This window comes from Cyrtonyx montezumae, unplaced genomic scaffold (genome assembly GCF_038088225.1).
Source record: "Cyrtonyx montezumae isolate F1298 unplaced genomic scaffold, pur_monq_1.0 scaffold_10, whole genome shotgun sequence".
Lineage (NCBI taxonomy): Eukaryota > Metazoa > Chordata > Aves > Galliformes > Odontophoridae > Cyrtonyx > Cyrtonyx montezumae.
The window spans coordinates 29,298,665-29,323,244 of NW_027071826.1; the positions used below are offsets into that span (position 1 = coordinate 29,298,665).

General features: G+C 34.6%; 1 protein-coding gene across 1 annotated transcript in view; it reads right to left on the reverse strand.

Moving 5' to 3' along the window:
* Window positions 1-24,580, reverse strand: part of FSIP1 (fibrous sheath interacting protein 1) — a 67,212-nt gene that overhangs the window by 26,690 nt on the left and 15,942 nt on the right. Inside the window, exons 13-14 of the mRNA XM_065755583.1 lie at window positions 19,941-20,105; window positions 13,427-13,564 (exon numbers count right to left, since the gene is read on the reverse strand). Coding sequence (XP_065611655.1) covers window positions 13,427-13,564; window positions 19,941-20,105 — 303 coding nt within the window. The remainder of the gene's footprint in view (window positions 1-13,426; window positions 13,565-19,940; window positions 20,106-24,580) is intronic.

The window sequence follows — 24,580 nt, forward strand, 5'->3', positions numbered from 1 at the left end:
AATGCCTTTAAACTGAAAGAAGGTTTCAAGATTATGATTACAAAGAAATTCTTCACTGTGAAGGCAGTGTGGCACAGGCAGAGGCAGCCAAAAGAAATTGTGGATGCCTTATCCCTGGAGGCATTCATGGCCGGGTTGGATGGGGTCCTGAGGATCCTGACGCAGGGGGAAGCAACAGTGCCCATGACAAGGGGTCAAAACTATATGATCATTAAGGTCCCTTCAAGCTCAAGCCACTCTATGATTGCTTAGCTCACTGTTCTCAAAAGAAACACTAACTCTAAGTGAATAATTTTGAAAGTTCTTAAAAACTAGAAGCAGCAGTCTTCCCCTTGTGCCCTCCCCCTGAGAGATATTTAAGATCTTATTTTGAATTCTATGACACAGGTAATATATTCCATTTGATTCATTCTAGATTTAGACAGGCAATAAATGGTAAAGGAAATTACCACATAAATGACATTCCTTAAAACTAGATGGGCTTGAGAATGATGAGTTGCTATTTTATCCAAGCAATAATACTCATCTTGTATTTAAAAGGCAGAATGGTATTTTGCTCAGAATGAAAGGACAGCACTCTTCTTTCTAGTTCTTCACTAAATTGGTAATCTCAGTCTAACAGAATATTTTACGCTATTGTAAATGAGCACTGACAGACTTTTGCAGCTCCCTTGAACGTTTCAAGGTGAAAGGATGAAATTGTATGAGTTTTCATATACTTTTCAGGAAACCTTATGCCCCAGAACAAACACTGTTCATGGACAGCACCTGAGGATACATGCAGGACTACACTAGGCACTAGACACTAGGCTAAATGAATTTCATTCACATACTGCACACTTGCTCAAGTAACATCAAGGTTTTCTGCAATCATTGTTCTTGCTAGTAATGGGAAAAAAAAAAAAAACCCTAAAACTAAATACAGATGCTTACAAATTATTTAAGGAAACTCCCTCTGCAAACTTACCTAGCACCTCACTAATGCTCAGAGTAGACTAACATGCAAAAGCAACTTTGCTCTCTATATGTAGGGATCATGTGAAGGAATTGGTAACACAAATAAGTATGGCCTTCTTGATAGAAAAAAAAAAATTAAAATGCTGAGAAAGCATCAGCTTTCAGAAGTATGATCTCTGCACAAAAAGAAATCTAATTTCTTATATTAATTACTGTTTAATTATTTACAGACTGCATTTTTTTGTGCCAATGTAATGCTAGGTGAACTATGCAGATGAACTACTTTAACTCATTCTACTCTAGATGGCTATGCTAGAATAATACAAAGAACATTCCTTCTATTTCACTCCAAGTGTGATTTTAAAGTAAGTTTTCTTTTATGTAAGTAACAAGTTAACAAGAATTGAATTTTATTTATTTGTTTGTTTGTTTCAAAAGAGAAAATACTAATAGCTTTCAGCTGTGGCTGACAACAAGCTGTTGTGCAGATGAAGCAAACTCATTGCATGGAGCATTCATTTCACAGACTTGCCTGATTACTAATTAGACTGCACATTAAACGCTGCCCTATAGATAACGTTTAGCCAGTTCAGTTGGACAATCTTGTTAAAATCACTACATTCAAAATTTAGCTTCCTATACCATGAAAGCCACAAGAATAGGCAGTAGTCTTGGAAATTGTGTATAGTTGTTCCTACAGTACATTGCTTTTTACCTGTTTCTTCCCTCTTTTAAACTCCACTTAAAGCCATTAGCACTTTCATTGTATTACAGAGCTCCAAGTCATTCCCATCTTTACTTTATATCCTATGCTTCCTTTTGTCACCTTTGGCTACACTTAGAAAAGGAGTGCAGGCTTTTTTATGGCAGCAATTTTTCTGTTAGTTTTTAGTGAGAAATGACATAGCAAGCCTTAAGGATGTATAAACATGAATTAACACAATCAGATTTTCAAAAAACATATATAAACTGTATTTCTGCACGAGATTCTGGTATTCCATGCCCAAGGTGTATAACACTACTTAATCTACACAAGTTTACATTGTTAGTCACTTTGAAACATCTGCCAGATGATGAACAAAGAAGTTATTACTAAGCACATTAGTTAGGAAAAAATATTGGAATGGTAATATTAAGAACAAATTGAATTGGAAATTTAGCTTCATGATGTGTTCTAGAAATAAAATGAGAGGAAAATATAAATAAAGATTTAAATTGGACATTATGATTTGTTGTCCTTATAGGGAAATATGTTTTCAGCTATTTCCACAACCAACAGAATTCAGAAAAGTGACCAATATTATTCTACATTCAAAACTAACTAAACATCAGAGGAACTGCAGTGAACCACACGTGGTAGCCTTCTCCATGTATCAGGAGGCATGGAGAGGTGCACTATGCTCAGTTTGATTAGACCACTCACACACTCTAAGACATAAAGAGAATCACTACAGATAATAAATAGAAAACAAAAGCCTAGAGACATCAGAGAAAGATAAACAAGGTATCAAGAAAACTTTCAATATAATCCAGTCTCCAGAGTTAATCGGTTTTCTCAACATCTTAGATACTCAACAAATATTCAGTGCCATATTTTCAGGCACCAAGTATTTTACCTGTATTTATTGGTATTTTTCTGTAAAAACGTGACAAGTAAAGAGTAGTCAATGAATAATATTTAACAGTTAAAGGAAAGAGGTGGAATGTAGTTATTCCGCAAGCCACAAGTTTGTCAATACTCAGATTTTTCCTCGTGAAATGTTGCTTCCCATGATTTTTTTTTTAATTACTCTATGGGATTACAGAGAGGTCAACTGTGAAAGTACAAGCAAGATTTAGCCTAATTATTTTCTACCTGGCAAAAATCCAAATAATAAGTACTATAATAAAATCAGTAGTTTGGATTTGTTTTATTGTACGTATTTACCTGTGAAGCAAATTTTAACAGTGACATTTCTAACAGTTAATGAAGGTCTTTCCTTCCCATATTCTAAGTCCTGAGTAATTGTTTTCATTCACTGTTAACTGGAACTTCCATGAAGGTTTTTACCATAACTGACATTCCAAAGACAGCTGTTTAAACTAAGTATTTACTGAAAGGTCTGAGTATCAAAACTGAGTAGTAATTTCAGCATTAAATTTTCAAATGACTCTGAACAGGCAGAGCTATATGATCACTCATATTCCTCTATAAATTCCTTAAAGATTAAGTGAGATTACAGTATGCTCTAAGCAATTTAATTTCTTAAGAAAATGCAAATCTAAAATAACCGTAATGAAGATAATTACATATTAAAACTTAATAACAATGTATAAAGCAGATAGATGTACAGAAAAGAACTATTCAAACAGCTACTTTAATTTTTTCCTAAGATCTTGCAGAAAAGGCAGGATTCCACAAAACAGAACAAGTCATCTAACATCATCTACTATCTGTCTGGTAGACTGGAGATGCTTGTTCTTGTTTAACTGTATCAATATGCTCCCATGAAGACTGCCCTAATATTTAACAATTCAAATACACGCTATGAAAATAGCCATGTATTGTTATGCAGCACCTTCATTTCTTAAAGACAAAAGTAATAGAAAGAAAGAGGGAGCAAGAAGAACAAACAATTGGCTGAAAGAGAGGAGTTACAGTGAGAATGGTAAAATTAGCTGTTTCTGATGTTGGTGTTTACTCCTACTGTACTTAAATATAATTCTTCTATTTAAATATTATATATACTATTATTTCAATACTGTTTCACTGTTTAACTTTCTAGTTGCATGTGAACAACATTAAAGGAAGTCACACTCCTCTAATTAAAGAAAACCACCAAAACAATGTTTCATTCCAAAAGCACCTTGAAAACAGAGAAGATAACTTGAATTTGCAGATTTGCATACACTAAAGATATGTTTTATAAGTGTAGTATCTTCAGAACATTTCTCCTTGAAGGTGAAAATGTAAGCATAAAATTAGAATATCTTATTTTACTGTCTTCCTTTTTAAAAAGTCAGAAGAGTTTTCTATGAAGCAGTAAATAGTTTTGCAGGTTCACCCTTTATCTAGACACAAAATACCATAGTAAAGCTGAAGATAATTAGCTGCATCTTAACACTGATGGCATGAACTGCTCCTGGAACTAGTTCTTTCCATGACATCAGAGTTAAAGAATACTGTATTGAAAGACTGTAATGGCACCAGTTTTGTCAGCACTTCACTGAGAGACTCCAGTCATGTTACTTCATGTCCACTGTATGAAGAATGACATACAGAATTCTCCAAAATGCTCTCATGCAATTCAATAGCAGGAAAAACAAACAAGTAAACAAACTAAAACACAACACAGATAAGTAACACTATTTTTTCTTCAGGGGCTTTTACTTTGCAACATTATTTTTCTGATTTTGAAAAACACCAGGTGTTCATCTTTATTTATTTTGCCACTCTTCACACATGCAGTAACTTAACACATAGAAGAAAATGTCTAGTTTGTCAACATCATCTGAGTAATTTGCACTAGGACACTTGATGTAAAAAATTAAGGCTTCACAGCGATCAGAATCAAACTAAATTAAAAGCAAAAAGCAAACAAAAATAATTCCATCACCCAATTCAGCTCACTATCATAGCTAGATTTTCCAGAGTAGTTTAATCCCATTAAATCTCAAAGTAAAGCCTGTTGTGACACAAAAGAAAAGTGCAAAGCTTCCAATTTAAGGACTACTTATAAATCATTAAAGCAAGAACACATATAATTTGAAGCATTAGAATGTATGCTGAAATATAATTAGTGGCTATGAATGAAATCTGGATGGATTAAACTAATTCCTGGAATGCTATTATGGAGAGTACCTTGTGGAGAAAGAATGATCCTTCTGTTTGCACAGCAACTAAACTGCTTCAATTTACTTTTAGAACGGAGATAAAGGCCCACCATTTCAAAATGTGGTCTTCTAAATATAATCAGCCTGAATTATGCCTGTTTCACACTGCAGTACTTGCAACCTGGTTACAGGCAGCAGGGATAAGGCTGCACTCTGCTTATTTCACTGCTTAATTTTTATGGTAATTACCACACCACAGCCAGAATGGAGAGCATCTGCCAAAACCGAAGGCCCCACAATAATAAAACTGACATGTGCTGTGATATTGTTGAAGTGCTGACTAAGAAACTTCTTTTATCTCCTCTTGAAGCTGTAAAATGGTATTCCTGTTATTACTAGCAGGGAATTTTAACAGCCTTGCATTTACAGCAATTATGTAATACACGCATGAAACAATAGAGTTTCACATCACTTAATAAATCCTTGAGCTCTCTTCGCTACAGATTTCTCGCTGGCTGGATTTTATGGTCTGGTAGTTCTATCTGACCCTCAGAACACTGAAGTATACAAACTACAAAAGCACCAGAAAATTATTAGAAACAACTGGCTTTTCTCCATGTTAGATCTATTTAATGAATAGAGCATGATGCGTAATCATGGAGGTTAATTAAAAGATTTGTTCACTCAATTTTCTCTGTAGCTAAACGATGTCATGAACCTCTGGCAATAAATCAAGAGAGATACAGACATGATTTTTCTTACCAATTACATTCTTTTATCAAATAACTCTTGCTTAAAAATAATTGTAATTCATATAATGGCTAATAATAATAAAATGAATTCAATTTATCAATTAATCATTTGTTAATTTTTATGAGCATAAAAATACTTAATTAACACTGGAAAAATAAATTTTCATTTTAGCTCGTTTGCCTGCTGAGCTACATATTTCATATACATAGTATATATGAACTTTTCTTTGTATTATTTTTGTGTATACATAGTACATATATTCATGTCTGGTGTATAGAAGTGTGCATGTAAATATATATATAAATATTTTGTACATAATATATATAGGATATTCCTGTAACAGAACTTATACCAAAATATATATTCACATGGCATAAATCTCTCCTCCTCCTCTTCATAAAAGTCATTTGACAAATATATCCATTCAAAAACAACAAACAATGTTTCAGTTTTAGAAACTCGACCATAAGACATGTGGTAATTAATTCACTCATTTGGAGTTTATTATTACTACATAAGTTCATTTTCATAAAGGTTTCTACTCTTAGTGATATTTGAAAAGTCATGATGATCAGGTGAAATCCCTGGTGACTGGAAAAAAGGCAACATCAAATCCATTTTTAAGAAGAGTAGAAAGGGTGACTCAGGTAACTACAGACCTGTCAGCCTCACCTCTATGGCCCAAAAATTATCAAAGGGGATGGAACACCTCACCTGCAAATTCAGGCTGAGCGAGCTAGGGCTGTTCAATCTGGAGAAGAGGAGGCTCCAGGGAGAATGGAGAGCTCCCTATCAATACCTAATGGAGGGCTATAAGAAAGAGAGTAACAGTCTCTTCAGCAGGGTCTGTTCTGACAAGACGAGGGAAATGATTTCAAAGCAAAGGAGGGAAGACTTAGACTGGATATAAGGAACAAGGTATTTTTTTACAGTAAGGGTGGTGAGACCCTGGAATACGTTTGCCCAGAGAGATAGTGAAGATGTTTCAAGATCAGGCTGGACAGGGCTCTGTTGTAGATGTCCCTGATTATTGCAGAGGTGTTGGACTAGATGATCTTTAAGGGCACATTCCAATTCAAACAATTCTATGATTCAAATTAATAAAAGACATATTGCTCTGAGAAAGTAACCAGAAATCATCATGGCTCTGAGCTTCAAATTAGTCTTACAAATACAGCAAGTAAGGTTGAGATGTACCACTTTGTTTTATTATTACTTAGGAAAATATCTAACAAGTGCTTAAATTTCTTGCCAAGTTGTCATGAAGTTTCAAGCTGAACTCATTCATTCAAATTTTACAGGATTTCATTCTCACTAAGTGAATCTAAGATTTTTTCAGAGTCATAAGTAGTACTATTTTCACCTGGGAGAAAATATTAGCATGAAAACTAAATGTTCTTTATGTTACAACTCTGCACACATGAAGAGAGTAATAAGTCAAATAATGCAGTAATAAAATGTAAGCATTCTACTCATTATTAAAATTACCTGTTTATTGATTGTTTTTCACAGCACTTCTGGCAAGAATGAAGCAGCTGCTGGAAGTTGATTATAGATGATTTCAAAACAATAAATTACAAAAACTCAATAATAATTCAGTAAATGCTGTACGTGAAATAGATATTTAATATTAAATAATATTAAAAATTAGTTAATTAAAATCTTACTGATGTTCCCATTTTATGTGAAAAAATCATTAAATGCTAGAGCCAGTTAAATTAAGTCTGTGCAAAAGTAAGTAATGTTGTGAACATGCATTAAAGGCACTCAGAAATATTTGTTATGCTTTGATATTGTATATGAGAATTCATTGCTGGAAATTGATGCTTTCAGGGAAACCTGTAGGAATTTTAATAAGTTTTAAAATAAACTATCAACTTGACATGCTGATCTTCATCTCAAAATGTATTTTCCAATTATATTAAGGAGGATTCTACTAATGGTATACATCAGAATGCATAGGAGAAAACTTAGAAGCAATTCCTTTCCCATGCTTATCTCAGCTGCTTTTGAACAAAGGTTGTGGGTTTTTTTCTGTCCTCCAGCCTCTATATTTTTACCACTCTCTTTCCCAGTGTCTAACATATAATATCATTTTATTCTGTGTAGTTGACCTTTTTTTCTTCTCTTTTTTCTACTACTTTTTCTTTTGTGGTCAACCTCTCACATAACTTGCGATGGTACATCTCATTCTTCAGAAAAGTGGTCCTTAAATGGAAAAGAGGAAGTAGGGTGGAAGTAGGGAATAAATTATTAATTTAATCTGGAATTTGTCTACTACAGACAAAGGATTAGGTTCACCAAACTCAGTTTCTGAGGAAAAGATGGCATAAAATTATATAAAAAACAAGATCTGTCATTATTCTGATGCACATTATACCATGAAATGGTTTTTATAAAAATTTCCAGCAATAAATAATAATAATTTTATCCTGTGATCTCCATCCCCACAAATATGCATTATTCTGCATCACAAAGATGAAAATCATGACTTCTGGAGTATGATCCTGCAGGCATTATTCCTTGAATACAATGACTGTTAGTGATATTTACCATCTTTGTATTTCCATTCCACATCATTACATGATGAGAAAACACATGAATAATTAACAATCATATACAGTATTTGGCCACCAATTTCCTAAACTTGTGAAAAAAATTGCTAGGGATACACAGGCATCTGTTGATACATTTAAGGTTAACCCAACCAAATTTAATTTGTGGCTTAAAGGAACTCATGGGAAGAAAGCACTTTTTTTTAAGTACCAGTTTCTCAGACACACTAATGATTAACTAATGTTAATACGTACACAGGTGTGTGTGTATCTATAATAAAATATACAATATAATATAATGTAATACAATATATAAATGCATTATATATATAAAATACACATAAAATGTATTTGAAAGATATTTGAATTTATATATTTAACAAAGACAACAAAAGAAGCATCTGCAGCTTATTTTTGGCATCAAGGAACGAGCCTCCAGGGTAAGACATTTGAATTAATATCCTATACTCAGCAAAGGTGAAATTATCTTAACAGCTTGCTTGGACATGCATTTAAACCTACTATCTGCTATGAAGAAATTCAGTACCTCACCAAACATGCTACTGGATTATCACAAATGGCCGACTAGTAGAAGCCCCAATTGAAAAATAACAACATTTATTATTCTTTCTATATAAAATTCTTTTCATTAATGCTCAGCAACACACATTTGGCAGCTGAACATTTTTTGAAGCAGCAGTTAACAATGCAATTCACCAAACAAAGATAAGCTCAATGGTTTCCAGGAAACTGAAAGATGAAAGAATGTGGAGAGAGTCAGCCATGGTTTCAAATGAAGAACAAGTGAACTAAGGTCAAACTAAAGCCTAAAAAGAAACTCAACAAGGGCCCAGAAACCACAGTACAGACACATTTCAGTTAGACTGAAATTTCACAATGCATTTCAACAGTGTATACAATACATTCTTTGGTATATTAATTCACTGGGGACAATTTTTTCAAAGTGAAGGAGGAACTCTGATTGCAAAGCCCGAAGTTGCTTTACTTCAAGCATATACTTCAGTAGATTTTCTGTGGTGGTGGTGTTTTTTGTAATGATTGTAGCCTTATCTTTGATTTAAATCTTCCAGTTTTTGTGGACTCTGTCATTACTGAAACCATAGAACAGGATATATGAGACAAAGCGTAGTAGAGGGATCCATAAACACGTTAAATTCAGAAGCCAGAATCCACTAAATAGCCTGCTCCAGAAATATTATGAATGTATTCTTCCTCCATGAAGAGGTCAGAGTATATCTGCAATTTTCAAATCCTGTACCTAAAAACAATAAAGCCCAATACAGCCCTACATTCAGAAGTAGCATTCCTAACTTCTGACAGATCATTTCCTCCACTCCTACACTTTGTTTCCAGTTTTACACAGAGAATTACAGTGGTTTAGGAAAGAGTAAAGACCTTTAAATGCATGAATTTTAAACAGACAATTTAATTAGCTAAGCTAGATAGTTACCTGAACTTTAGAAGCTGCATAGCTGGTATCTTGCCAGAAATGAGAGATCTCTCACAACCTGTACTTTACAACCAGAAATGACATTTTCACAAGTATAGCATTCCTTACAACCATGCCTAGGCATTGCTCCACTGACATATAGCAAAGAGTGCCACCTATTGAATCATAAATGTTAGTTCCTGAAATATTTTGGAAATATGCCACTATCTTGCATCAGGAGATACTATTCTATTTAATCTAATCTTCCTTAGTAATAACTGCATTTTCCAGAAATAAGACTATATGGTATTTCATACACAAAGCTAGGAAAGTAGCACCTTTTGGTATTACAGTCAATCAGTTCAGAGTTCCAAATACACAGTCTAGCCAAAGAAAAATGTCCACTATGTTGAAAATTTTGAAAGTAGACTGATAACAAAATATCCTGTTACAATCTGATCAAGTCTTGGAACAAACCCATTTATATTCAAAACATTTAAATGAGTCAGCAGTTCATTGCATTTCCCAGGCCTATTGGAGACCAGCACAGTTCACAGACGCACTTCCTCAGATTGTGTTTGGCTCATTAACAAGGTCAGTGGTGATAAAAAGCGATATAAAGGTCAATGATCAGGAAAAGATGACAATACACAGACCTGCTGTATCTGCCTACCCGTCAACCTACTCAATATACTGAAGTTCTACATAATTCTTCAAGTTATTTGCCACCCATTTTTTAACTAATGGTAACACAGTAGAGACAATCATTAAAAGGAAGTTCTACTATTGCTTCAGTATTTTGAGAAAAGAGCAGAAAAGAGCTAAATATGTTTATTTACTGTTGTGGCACACATGCAAGTGAATGGTCTCTGAAACAGATCACTGACTGCCCTCTCATCCAGTATCTTATTTCCATACACTGCAAGTATGTAAAAATAATTTACGCCAGTAAGAACATGGTTTAATTGGCTGCTTTAATTTTCTTCAGTGCAAAAATCAGAATGCACATGGTTGTATCCATGTCAGCCTTACGTTTGCTAAATATCTAATTATATTGGGTGTGCAGTTCCAGTAAAGCCAGCACTAACACCGCATACATAAACAGCAGCAGAAGTTTTTGCAACTGTAGCTACAGCACTATCAGGAAATAAGATTATACCACTGCAGTCATGCTGCTATCTAAGCTCTAAAGCATTTGACCTGTACTGAAGATTTCTTTCAGAAGGCAATAAAAGACAATGGGAATAATATTTATCTTAACTCTGATTACTGCAGAAAGTAAGCCCACTACTGAAGCCAAAAGTGGACTATATTGACTTTTTGTCTACAAAGAAGTTGATTTATACAATATATAGCCATTAAAAAACTACCTTTCTTCCTTTTGATGCAGTGATAATAAAAAAATACCATATATGAAATGTCTAAAAATTCTTGTTCCTTCCTCTTGTGGAGTCAAGAAATCATAAGGCTAAGGGGAGTAGAAAGACAGCTCTAGTCCAACCTCTTACTCAAAGCAAGGTCATCTCTGAGATCATACCCAACAGTTTATTGTTTTGTTCAGTTAGGTCTGCAATATTTTTAGGGATAGTTTTGTCACAGCCTCTCCAAGCAACCTGCTTCCCATTCTCAATTACCCTCAGAGGTAGCTTTTTTTTTTTCTTTAAATTTGATTGGAAGCTATGCATTTCAGTTTATGAACTATGTTCTCTTGTTCTCCCATCAAGTAAATCAGTAAAGATACTACAGCTCTGTCCTGGATGCAATACTCCAAACAAAGTCTAAAGAGGAGTGAGTAAACAAATGTAGTTGTTTCCTTAATCTCTTAACTACGCTCATGCTGATACTGTCAAACAGTCTGTTACCCTTGCTTTCTGCAAGGCATGCTGCCGGCTCACGGGTAGTCTGCAAAGATGTCAGGTCCTTTTCACCAGACTGCTCCCTGGCCAATCAGGCTTCAGTTTATGCCAATGCTGAGAGTTATTCCTCTCCAGTGTGGACCTCTGCATTTGTCCTTGATGAATTTCTTAAGGATCTTGTCAGTCCTTTCCCTAGCCTAGAGTGCAGGTTAGTGACACTCCTACCCTCCAGTTTATCAGGTAAATCTAGACATTGCATCACAGAAAGCAATCAGTTTGATCAAACATTACTCACACTCACTGAGCGCAGTTATCAACCTTTTCATGTGCATAACCGTTTCAATTACTGGTACTGATACCTCTTACAAATAGCAAAATATTGCAATAATAATATATAATAATATTGCAAGTAGCAAAATATTCAGGGTATCTAGGTTCAGCTTTTTCAGGTTATTATGAAGATAAGGCTGAGGGAGCTGATTTAATTCAGCCTGGAGAAGGCTGCAAGAAGACCTCACTGCAGCCTTCCAGTACTTGAAAGCAGATTATAAGCAGGAGAGGAATAAACTTTTTGCAAGGGTAGACAGCAATAGGACAAGTGGAAATGCTTTTAAGCTCAAGGAGGGAAGGTTTAGATTAGATATCAAAGGGAAGTTCTTCACAGAGAGAGAGATGAGGTGCTGGAACAGGCTGCCCAGAGAGGTTGTGGATGCTCCATCCCTGGAGGCGTTTAAGACCAGGTTGGATGGGGCCCTGTCTGTGGCAGGAGAGCTGGAACTTGATCCTTGGAGTTCCTTCCAATCCAAGCCATTCTATTATTCTATCCATGCTAGCTTTCACATCACTTTGGTTTCTCATACACTGCTGAACTAGTGTGTCTTCCCCACATAGCACCTTCTTTGGAGAGGAAAAGATTAAAAAAAAAAAAAAAGCCATCTTATGTCTAAGCAGAAGCATAACACTAAAGATGAACTTTAGTCAACTTGAAAGCACACATGTACAATGAGCTGCCACTAGTGGCCAAAAATTGGGTAATACAGTAAGGTTTTTTTGAGCTTTCACTGGTTTCATTAAAGATCCCACGTCAGTAAGGCAAGCCTTCAAAGTTTTGCACAAAGGTTTATATATTAAAATAAAAAAATCAAAATAAAAAAAAGACTTGGAGACCTTCATTCTCTGCTCGTAAAAAGACCTATGAGGGATCCAACGTATATGCAAATGCTAACATTGGTTTTCAGACCAAACAACAACAATACCACCTTAGGACTTCATTTAGCTTTGAATATGTTATATATTTTCTCCCTAGTTATTTTCTGTACAAACTGTTTTATAGCTCTTTAAGATTAAACAGCACAAATTAAACAGCACACTTACAAAGAGTGCACCAAAGAGAACTAAAATAAAACAATAAAATCAAGACTTAGAGGTTTCACTGTGACTAGATTTTTTTAGTTGTATTTCTTTACTGTAACTTGAGTAATGTAATAAATAATACTCATTGAAAGGAAAAGAATCGTAATATACTATTTAAGTAAGGCACGTAGTTCCGCAAGTTTGGACTTGTCAATTTTGACTCTAAGACTTAGTTTACTTCAGCCTAAGAGGTTAATAATAGGACCCTCATGAATTTTAAGTTGTATGCACCATATTCACTTTCACTTGAAGTAGAAACAGAGATTAGATGTATTTGTCTTAAAAGAGTATTTTTTTTACCACCATTCTCCTTGAATGCTCATATTTTAATGGCTTTTGCTTTTAAGAAGTCTGTGCATCAAATGAAAATTAAGCACAAAAATACACTAAATGAATCCAGTAGAACTATATCACACAGTATTTTTACCAGACTTGGTCCTCCAACAAATACTGAACTGTAAAATCCTTAAAAACTATAAAATCCTTAAAAATTCCTTTCAGGAATTTACAAAAGGTTTCAGAATTAGATTTCGTTGCAAAGGTGCGAGGTGTGATAAAGTTCAAAGTTTTCAAAGTGAAGAAGTAGAAAAAAAGAAAAAAGAAAAAAATGACAAATGAAGGAGACTTACAAAATTTCTCTCTAAAGATTTCAGCTGACAATCTATTTCTTTCAGACGGTTTTGTTGATCACGATATTCCTTATTGTCTCGTAGAACCTTTTCACCTGGAACTACTTCTAGGCTTCTGTTTGCATGAACCAGAGACTCCTGATAAAAAGAAGGATAGGCAGAAATTAAACACATGACTTTTTATTCCTTCAAAGCTTGAAGAACATCCTTTTGATTTACACGAGGAAAACATTAAAATCTTTAGAATAACATGTTAGATTCAAATCTGGCAAATGTATAATTTTTATTAAGCATATTTTCAAATTCAATAGCTAAACACTAGGCTGGACTTACTTCAGTAAGAAATCTTTGTCACACTCCAAGAGGAATTTCTTTGATTCTTAAATTCTATTAGAACCATAAAAATGCACTGAGAAACAGAGGTTCAGAAGCTCACTCCCTGCCAATTATTATGCGACCAGAATTACACCACTGCTGACAACTCTCAGAAGAGAATGAAAGAATTAGAACTGGAATGACTGTAGGCCTGGTTTTCTGGACATCACAGTAAATTAAAAAAAATACCTCTGTTCAAGTGCAATTTAGATGCACAACTGTCATTATACTCTTGGGTACACATTCTCATATCCTACAGTAGTTTTGAATCAAATTTTGCAATATCAATGCTGAACACATTCATAGTTCAATGAAGTATTATTACATGCAAGAACAGAACTGAATTTAGATTATTGAAAATGACAAATATTTGCCAAAAACAAATGGCAAAGTTACACTGAAGTTGAAAAAAAAGCAGGGCTTTCTGTTGCAGATCCTATATAAGAATCCAAATAATTTGAATCATAATTATAAAAAACCTGTTGGTCAATTCAATCCAAAGGGACATAAGTAATCATTTATGAAAAACAGCAGTTTAATAAACACACACAAGGAAAACAATGCAGAAAGTGTGTCTAATTGGAAAGGAAATTCATCACTGCAGTTTCTCAACTGCAACATATGAAAAAAATTGTATTTCAAAAGTATTTGAAAACAATTTTTCTGAACATCCAAAAAAAAAAAAACCAAACAGCTATGAGCTCTCAGATTTAAACCACTGTGCCTGAAAATAAACTTAACACAGTGCAATCTTCAAATATTTATGTTTGCAATCAGCAACAGTTGGTTGTAACACAGTCCGAGATTTTTCTTCCAACGGACATAGATATAAGCGGCAGAATCTAATAGTGACTAGAATTTATCTAAATTAAGTTTATGTTTAATGCAGAGCACCTAAAGCCAAAATTTGTTAATACTGACTGTTTATAAAGTTTGGCTTCTAAGTATAGCGAAAGATCATTAAACACGCCCTGTTTTAAGAAAACTACAGGGAAGAACAGTAAATAAAACAGTGGACTTATTTAAACTTGTGTTAACTAATAAATGAACCAAGGATAGGATCTTTATAACTGCAATATAAACACAACGTCAGCAAAGGAGACCAAAACAAACACCCAATCTTCCTCTAGTAAGATAGACTGCTTTTGTATGACTTTATTCTTCCAGGGATTTTAATATGAGTGAAATAATTCTTGAAACCATTGGGGGTAGAGAATGGAAGATAATAACTAGAGGAAAACATGAAGCTGGAAAGCCTTGCAATATTTTCCTGAAATGTCTTACTCTTTAAAGGTAAGAGTAAAAAATCTATAAAATGCAGTTGAAGAAAATACATCACTAATACATCTTTCCATGGGAAGGAAAGACAGGGGATGGCACAAATTGACAACGTAAAATTAACTATAAATTATTCTAAATTCTTGAAACGAGAGCTTTGAGAACATTTTCATTGAATTTCTTTCTGAAACTGCAGTTGTTATAGCATTTTCGTCATTGAAAAGTAAGCCTCTGTTAATAACAAATAGTATTTTTTTACAGCAATCTTGATTAAGTCTTCAGAAAAAAAATTTGTAACAAACCAAGAGTATAAGAAAGGCTGTTTCCAACATTAGCCTCCATTAACATCCAGCAAGGAGATCCTTACAAGGGATATGTACAGAATGGAATAGAAATAGAGCCTATTTCTCAGTGTTCTACCCCAGACTAAATCAATTGTAGCTCGTGGATCTACTTCCACAACTGCATTTTGACACAGCAGTCTTTGAAAGACCTTTGTTCTATAAATGTGTTCACGTGCATTTTGAACGATGTATGTTTTTGCATCCACAATGGCTTCTGGCAGAGTCACAGTTGCTATAAACACATTTCAGTTTGAATCTGCCACTTCCTGGTTTCATTTGATTCTACCAGTTCTTGCATTGGATGAGATGGTAAAAAGCTGTTAGTGTTTATTCTCTGACAAGCATCATTTTGCATACTTGAATCATGCTTCCTCTTACACATTTTTCCAAACTGAAGAATGTTGCTAAGACTGTCCTTGTATAGATACAAGTCCACACTTCTAATATTCTGGTAATGAGATTTCTATTTCTTCTAATCTGGTTACGAGATCTGAAGACCTCAGGGAGCAACTATCAAGCTACATGGTAACACAAGATTTGTACAGTAGTGTAGTGATTTTTTTTTCTGTTTCACTCTGTATTCTTTTCATACTTGTTCCTAATCAGCTCATATCATACACTGTGGAGGGTAAACCACTGCTTCCACAGAAGGAGTTCTTACAGTCTTGTTTATTTCATCACTGAGTAGTAACTGATTAGAACTCACACTGCTCAAGCCAAGTTAATACAGCTTTTCTCCACTCACTCATTTTTTATCTTTTTTTCTGAAGATATTTGAATGAAAGGCAGTCCACGAGAAATATTTCACTGTCAATGTTTCAAATGCTTCAAAAATTTTGTTTTTCTTCATTAGATATTAAGGTCTATAAACCAACTAAGATGATGTAGAAAATAAAAGTATTACACATAGCAACTTCTAAAGCTGTAATGACTGTAATGTAAACAGAAATATCCAGTATTTGAAGTAACTAAGATTATGTTTTGCTTTTTTTTTTTTTTTTTTACAAAATTCTTAAAATTAAAACCAAAAGAAAACAGACACCTAATGAAAGAGAGCTTTAAAAGTCATCTGTTCCAAAGAAGAGGAGGCATGGAGTGCAGGCTATACAGCAGTTCATTAATGAAAATATCAGCATGAGTTCAGAATCTTCCATTCTTCTGAGTAATTATTCAAACTGTTAACTAAAGTTTTGCGCTGTAATTGAACAATAGATTTATTTCTCTAACAAAACAAAGCCAATTGGATATGAAAGAACTCAAGATAGCGAACAACATGCAAGTAATTATCTTCATAAGGTAAGAATGAATAGATATTGTTTCTTAAATCACAGCCTCTGTTTCATTTTATTTTCAGGAAGTTTTCCAGTTGTTCAAGTTGGTAACTGTATTCATCATACACAATCTTACACTTCATGTTCTTTCATCCTACCATTTTCCTGTCTCTTCTAGGATTATATTCAATTTAATTTGTTCTTCCAAAAAACAGTGAGTAAGACAAAAGCATTTTTAAAATTTTTAATTAAGTTGGCACCAAAACAAAGAAACTTTTCAGAGAGAAATTAAGTTGTGATGAGAAACATTTCCATGTAAAAGAAACATTAGTCATGGAAAAGCATTCTGAATCCAGCTGGTCTGATTGCACAAAAAGATGAATCTGTATGCTTCTCTCCAACAGCTAAGCTATGGTAATGTACAATAATTGAATCCAGTTGTTAAAGGTTTCAGAGTTGGAGAATACTTCCTATATCCTGCCAATGCATCTATCTATAACCAGCAGGAAGCTTCCCCCCCTTTGAGCCAATGGTGACTGCTTGCTCTTGGAAAGTTATACTAATGAAATTATTGGAAGAAAAGAATGTGCTTCTTTGCGATAAGCAACTCATGCTATTTTCATTTAAATTACTGCTGAAATTCTAAACAAAAACATAAGCAGATGGTTATGCATTATTTTTTTTTTCCAATATTCCCCATCACTAGTGCATTATACTCAACTACAGCAGATGAAAATTCCACCTCATGGAAATCAGAAGGAATTTCAGCATAGACTTATAGAAGAATGATGTTCTCCACTTTACAAATCAGAATTATTTCCTGTAACAACTCTAGACATGTTCAGAAAAAGTTTTCAGAATTACTGAAAGTAGAAAAAGATAACAAATCAGTGATGAAAAAGACACTGATACAGGTCCAGCTGAAGGTTTTTTTTTTTTTTTTTTTTTTTTGTGGGTTTTTTTTTTGATTGTTCGTTTTTTTTTTTTTTTTTTTTTTTTAAAAAGAAGAGCAGAAATCTAAACAGAAATGCACTTTATCTTCAAGATAACATATATAAAAGATAATGTAACTATCTAGATGACATCTGGACAGCTGCAAAATAAGACAAAAATGCCACGTTCAAGAGAAGAGTTAGCATAATAATGGATACTATGGATACCACAGATAGTTTGCCCTTCATCAGCCTCCAAAAGATATTCACTACAAAGAATTCTGGTTTTTCTCCATGGCCCACCTACTTTCAGATATCAGAACTGATGCTTTAAGATTAAAAGTTGTTTTTTAAAAAAATGGTGAAAACTTCTAGTTTATAACAATATTAGAGGACATCAACTGTGATCATCATGGCTGTTTCAGAAGACCGTGAGCAGTAATGAGCTTAGAACATGTAAAAAATATACATTTTGACATAAAGCTTTCTAGATTCAAATAGTTGCTAATTTTTCAGCTACTGAAGCATGTTGTTTCCTGCTTTTTGAACAAGCAACTGTTTAAGGGACTTGGAAACAAAAGATGTTTAGAATGAATTCACACAAGCAAATCCAGAACTGGACCTGCTCTCATTGTTCCATATATGTACTGAAGTGATTGTATCAAGGTACAAATAATCACAATCAAGAATGTTGAACTAAAAGTTAGATCCAGTACAAAGTTTCCACAGTAAGCAGCCAGGTTTCTGAAAGTTGACACAGCTATTTTCTCCTCCACTTACCTTTGAAAACATTAAATATGTACAAGCCCAGTCATGTCACAGAGCCAGATACAATCAGACTGCACCTATGAAATTAGGCATCATGAAGAACTCAGCATTGAATTCTCTAATGCAAGATTGGCAATGCAACTATGGTACCCACCAGGCACCCAGTTCTCTCACAAGAGCAACAGCTCTGAAGGTGCAGAAAAGCAGCAATACAGGTGTATAAGGAATTTTGGTGTTAGCTGGAAAGGCATGAAATCATGACACTTAGGGAATTAGACAACTGCATGCTGCTGTTTTGGATGCTATTAGCATCCTCCTAAACCCAGTTTTAAATAGCTAAAGCTTCCTATCCACTTCAACTTAAGCTTATTCTGTTTATCTCAAACTTATAAAGCCACCTATAAGTAGTTCTGTTCTTTGGTAACTCACTGAAATGTCTCACATGTTGTAGTTTATCTGAACAACAAAAAGACAAACAGTTCTGTTTCCCAGTTCTACAGTATATAAAAAGCTTTCTGCAAAACAAAGTTGAAGGATAACTGCTTTTTCCTACATATGGGTCATTTAAAAAATCAACTGTCTTTTTTTGTTGTTGTTGTTACTTTTTTGAATAATATCAGAATTAATGTATTACTGTTTTCAACAAGTATATACATAAATGCAAATTTCTATTCAAGTACTTCAGAGTTCTGACCTTAAAAGAATGCAGTAACAATCATTCAAACCAAACAAACTGTGTTGATTCCCAAACAAAGAGCTCATTATCACAGGCAGTATCACCACTTTCAAGGTGGTGCCTCTTAATAAGCCCAAGATCAGCCATCTTTGTCGAGTTCAGGTCCTTAAGCAACAGCGCAGGTAACAACTAAATTTGCCGAGTGATTAACCACTAGAGGGAGCTGCCGTTTCACATATTAAACGCGAGGAGGTAAACGATCAGCTTCAAATTGTGGCTCCTCTGGAACTTACAGCAATATAAAATATTACTTCACATCAAATAAAACCAAAATAAAGTCCAGAAGTAAGTCAATACAAAGCTGGCAATAAAATGTTATTACATTTTTGTTTGTTCTGGCCATGAACTGTACATTTTAATAAAGTGAATAAGTTTTGTGCAAATAAGTAAAAGCAGGATTTATGGTATTTTATGTAGTTACTTCCCCTATCGTACAACATGGACAAGACTCCTAGGGCACTGGAAAATTTGGTCTTTGATGTACAAAATTCAAGCAAACATTTCTCAAGGCTGAGACTTCACTGCTTCTTATTACTGATGAAAAGAGAAAAAGACAAAAAAATCCTTAAAAAAAAAAAAAAGACAGATCTCAATCCATGTTCTACAGGCTTTAACACTGTTTTATCTTCCAGTTCACTTCTGGAATCATGAGATAAGAAGAAACCAAATTCTAATACCCAAAGATAATTATCATAGATAATACGCTATCATGATGACCAAAATGCTGAGACCATTTTGCAGATTGAAATATCTGAAATATCAATTTTTGCATATCAAATTCCTTGTTTAAAGCTCTTTTCTGTAACATACCTGATAAATTTGGCTTGGAGGATTTGAGCAAGAGCTAGAAATTGCAGAAGAATCTCCATTAGACAGTAGTATTTGAAGCTTCATGTCTATCTCATTTAGGTGATGAAATTCCATCGGTTCAGGTGTGTACCCTTCTCCTGGTGCTAGCCAGACACATACATCCTCCTGCTGAAAGATACAGAAAATATTTAATCCTCATTCCCAAAGGAAACAGACTTTAAAAGCAGTTACATATCAAGTGTATTTATTTTTTGAATAAACTAATGAACAACATGCAAGTTCTCATCTATCTCAGCATATAGCTGAACTTGTCCAGCATTCATGTACCAAGTACATCCTAAAGCAGACCTAGCACTTAGAAGTATACATTTTTTTTTATTTTAAAATACAGCTAAGCATCAACTTAAGTGGACTTAATGATGTTTGTTACATTTTACTTTTAGAAAGCACACTCATCCACATGCATTGTTAGAATGCAATAGCAAAAATAAAAATAAAATAAAATAAAAAAAGGAAGTTTTGATTTAACCCAAACAGATTTCTGCAGTTAATATACTTTTATAAGAATAAGTCCAAAACCCATGTCCTTACTGGCTAGCCACTTCGAATCCCTGAAATAAAAGTGCTTACAGGCAGATGCCTTGTCTCCAGACCAGCAGCCACTGAGTGATCAGACAGCTTCTCAAGTTCCCCACCCATTTTTTTTTTTGAAGGTTATACAACTCTTTTGATCAAGTTCTCTTTACATACAACAGAAGCATTTTGGATAGCTAACCCCTTTACCTTAATGATGCACCTCACTGTATATCATCTCATCCAAGTTTGTTAAACCTTCAAAGAAGTTTCATGCTATGCTATGCTATGCTATGCCATGCCTATCACAGCTTCCATCCATGAACAGATTCCTCCCTTTCTGTAGGCTGTGTATGTGTTGAACACAGGAGATTCAGCTCCTTTTTTAAGGAATAAGAGTTCACAACAGCCTACCCCACACATAGATCTTGTTCTCTGGTTCCCTTACAGTAAGCAGCACTTTTTGATGCCACTGACGTCTTGGAGGTGGTGTACACCTTTGCAAGATAGTGTAAAGGACCAATAAAGTTGTTCGACAGAGGTAGATACACCAGTCTAAGGACTGAAAACACACACACATACACACAAAACCAAACCAAAACAAAAAAAAAACAATCTCATGTTGTCAAGGCTAATACTGAAGCAGAAAAGCACAGCTCTCATAAACTACACTAAAACTGTCAGTAAACATTATCCTAGGGCAATTCAATTATGCCTCGTTTGAGAAAAACTAATTAATCTAGAAATACTTTATTACAACTGAAGTTGTCCAAGGAACTGGACAAAGAATTACCTACACAGCAAACAGTAAGATTTATTTATATATTAATATATTTATTGTATTTACTATATGTATATTGATATTAATATATCAATCAAATGCATGTCAACAGGCATAAAACTAGAAGTTCTCAACTTCACTGAAAAGCAGTATCTTGCAAGCTCCTCCATCAATTTTCATCTCAGAAAGAAACTCTGGCAGCAACCGCAGACAGACATCCCTCTTATACACAGTCACATATCCATTTTACATGCCCAATCAACTGCACAGCAACACATGCTAAAAGTCATCTAGAAGTCCAAGTAAAGTGGAACACAGTACACTACTCTCCATTATCCTCTAACAAAACTGGAAGTAACAGACGACTGTGCAAGTCAAAGAAAGAAACAAAATCAGCATCTACAACTTAAAAGCATAGTAATTTTCTATCTGACAAGGGATCAAGAAGAAACATACAAACATGGAGTGACTAAACTGAGAAAGGACCTCAGGTTCCATTTGGCCCAACCCCTGCTCAAGCAGCAACACCCAGAGCAGTATGCCCAGACCCAGGCAGCTTTTGGAGATCTCCAAAGACAAGTCTTGACAGCCTCTGGGCAGAGGAAGAAAGAAAGCCTGAGAAATCTTAAAATTGAATTTGGATATGTTGATGCTATGGTAGAAATCACCTGGAGTCAAATCTCAAACCAAAGACATGAAATGCAATGCAAAACTTTCAATACATCCCCAAAGAACAAAATAAGACACGCATGGGAAAATCTGAGTTCCTACAGGATCTGCTTCGAGATCAGTAACCACCACCCTTCCAGCACACCAGTAGGTTATCACAGAAACACTGTGAGAGGCCGAAAACAGAGGTCTCTTCCTGATAGTGACTTACGTAATTTCTCCCACTTGATTGCAGTAACATCTGACTAAGCATGTTCCCAGTATAGACAGCTGCATAGGCCCTCTTAATCCAAACAGATGAGTGCACATTCATATATACTGGTTATCCACCCAACCTGCTACTCTTGTCTCACACACAAAGGAATGGGTCTGCATAACCACTATTCGCTGGGAATGACACCAGCGAATTACACCTCTGTCCTGATTCCACAGAATCATCAGTTAGGATCTCATAAGGACAAGGCAGGGAGATAGGGGAAGAAGAGAATATACTGTTTATTTCCTTTCTTTACCATAACATAAGAAGAAAAGGACCATCACCTTCCTCCAGTGCTTTAGCACCTGTCTTGTAAAGGATTCACATCTGTTCTTTCAGCTTCTAGAATAATCCTCTGACTATTCAAGCATCTGTATCCACACAGAAGGAGGAAATATCAGCTCCCAACTATAATACCACTACTGTGAGGTCATCCCTGGCCATCCTCATTACCCTAAATCATGCTGGATACAAAAAAGAAAAAAGAAAGCATAACCCAAACACCTGTAATAAATTACCTCAGTTTTGTTTCTGTGAAACAAAATCGAACAGAAACAAGGTCCTAAACTTGTGTCATGTTAACCATCCTCTAGTCAGTGCAAACACACATATGACTCTGCAGGAGGCAGGCAGCTAAGTCCAGGTGCAACTTCTTAGCTAACAGTCAATGTCTATTTCTCTTGCTCTCACATCCCCTCCTCATAGTATATAGTAGCCACTTTACCCCAGAGTAAAACAGACATAAACATTCTCATAGAATAAACATATTTTAAAGATGGTCTGTGATTTAGCATGTCTTGGAAAATATGCTTCTGTTCCCTCAATGTTTCCAACATCTTAACCCAGAATAATGTTTCTATAACAGCAGAAGGTGCTTAGTACAATATAACATCTGAAACAAATCATATCCCTGCCAATTTAAGAGCTGCATTAGCATGAATACCTGCTTCAAATATCCATAAAACACTTTTAGTTAACTAAGTAGAAAGTACTATTTGGATATTTGACTTATTTACTAATACAAGTCAGATAAAGCAATCTAATCTACATTACACTATACAGAAGAATTAATACAGCACTCCCAGCTCTACACTGACTGACAACCTTCAAAATATTACTTTAGCCAATGTCGCTGGACCAGCATAAAAGTCATAATGAAGTAAGATGAAAGCAGCCATCAGTTGGACAGCTATAATGCTGGGCTAGTTTGGAGCAGACTAGATTACTCATTAACTGATAAATTTCTTGTGATCTTTCTGCTATAAAGCAACCACAAGAAATGAATCAGCCATAATAAAATTCAAATGTGGCAGAGAAGAAATCCTTGTCTGAACTAGACAGGTTTCATGTAGCTGAGTATTATCCTTGCTTTTATTCTACTTTGGCAGTAAATTCAGGAGCTATTTTCTTTAAAGAGATGACGTAGTGGTTACTAGACTAACCCACAATTACAAATTCTTGTCTATTATATCAAGAATATATATCAATAAACATCTTATGTAGTGATCTATTTAATAACTGAATACAAGTAGTACAAGCTTTATAGATCCATGTCCAAAGAACAGTGACACGTGCCAGATAAAAATTGCAGATATATGTCATTATTTGTCTTGGCACCTTAAGAATTTGTGCACAAAAAAGGGCATACATTGCTGGTCAGAATTTGCACTAGCTATTTGGAAAAAACACCTGTCTAATTTGTGACCAGCTTTAAGAAAAAGAAAACTCGGTAACTATTTATTCTGAGAGAAAACTTCTGCAACCATTAAAATAATAAACACCTAAAAAACAACCAATCGCAAATAACAACCACTGTTTGTTAAGTCAGAAAGCCCCAATGTTTATTAGCAGAAGCCTTTGTAAAAGATTATCACCTCTATAAACATTGACAGTTATCAAATGAAAGATCATCTCTTTCAAAGAACAGAAGGGATGGTATTGTTAAACCCCAACCCTTCCAACAGAGGAGAAAAACAACCAAAACAAAAACAAATCAAAAGCCCATCATCTCCCAATAGCTCCTTCCTACTCAGAGGCTGGATGAAGTAGTTCCAGTTAAATATTCTGACTCTTACATGAGCTCACTCCTCTACCTAGTGTTCTGAAACAATAATCTCTAAAAAGTGGATTTTAACCATGTTTTGTAAAAAAATTTGCAAAGAACAGCACCCTTTGGATGTGTCATGGCCTTATCAGAAAATAACTTTGAATAAACTATGGACAGAACTAAAAAAATAAAAACGATGAACTGCATCTGCTTCTATTCATTGGTCTTGCAAATGAGTTATTATTTTTCTGCAAAAGAATTTACTAAAAGAATTTTAGTAATAGAAGCACTGAACCTAAATAATTTGTTGCTCT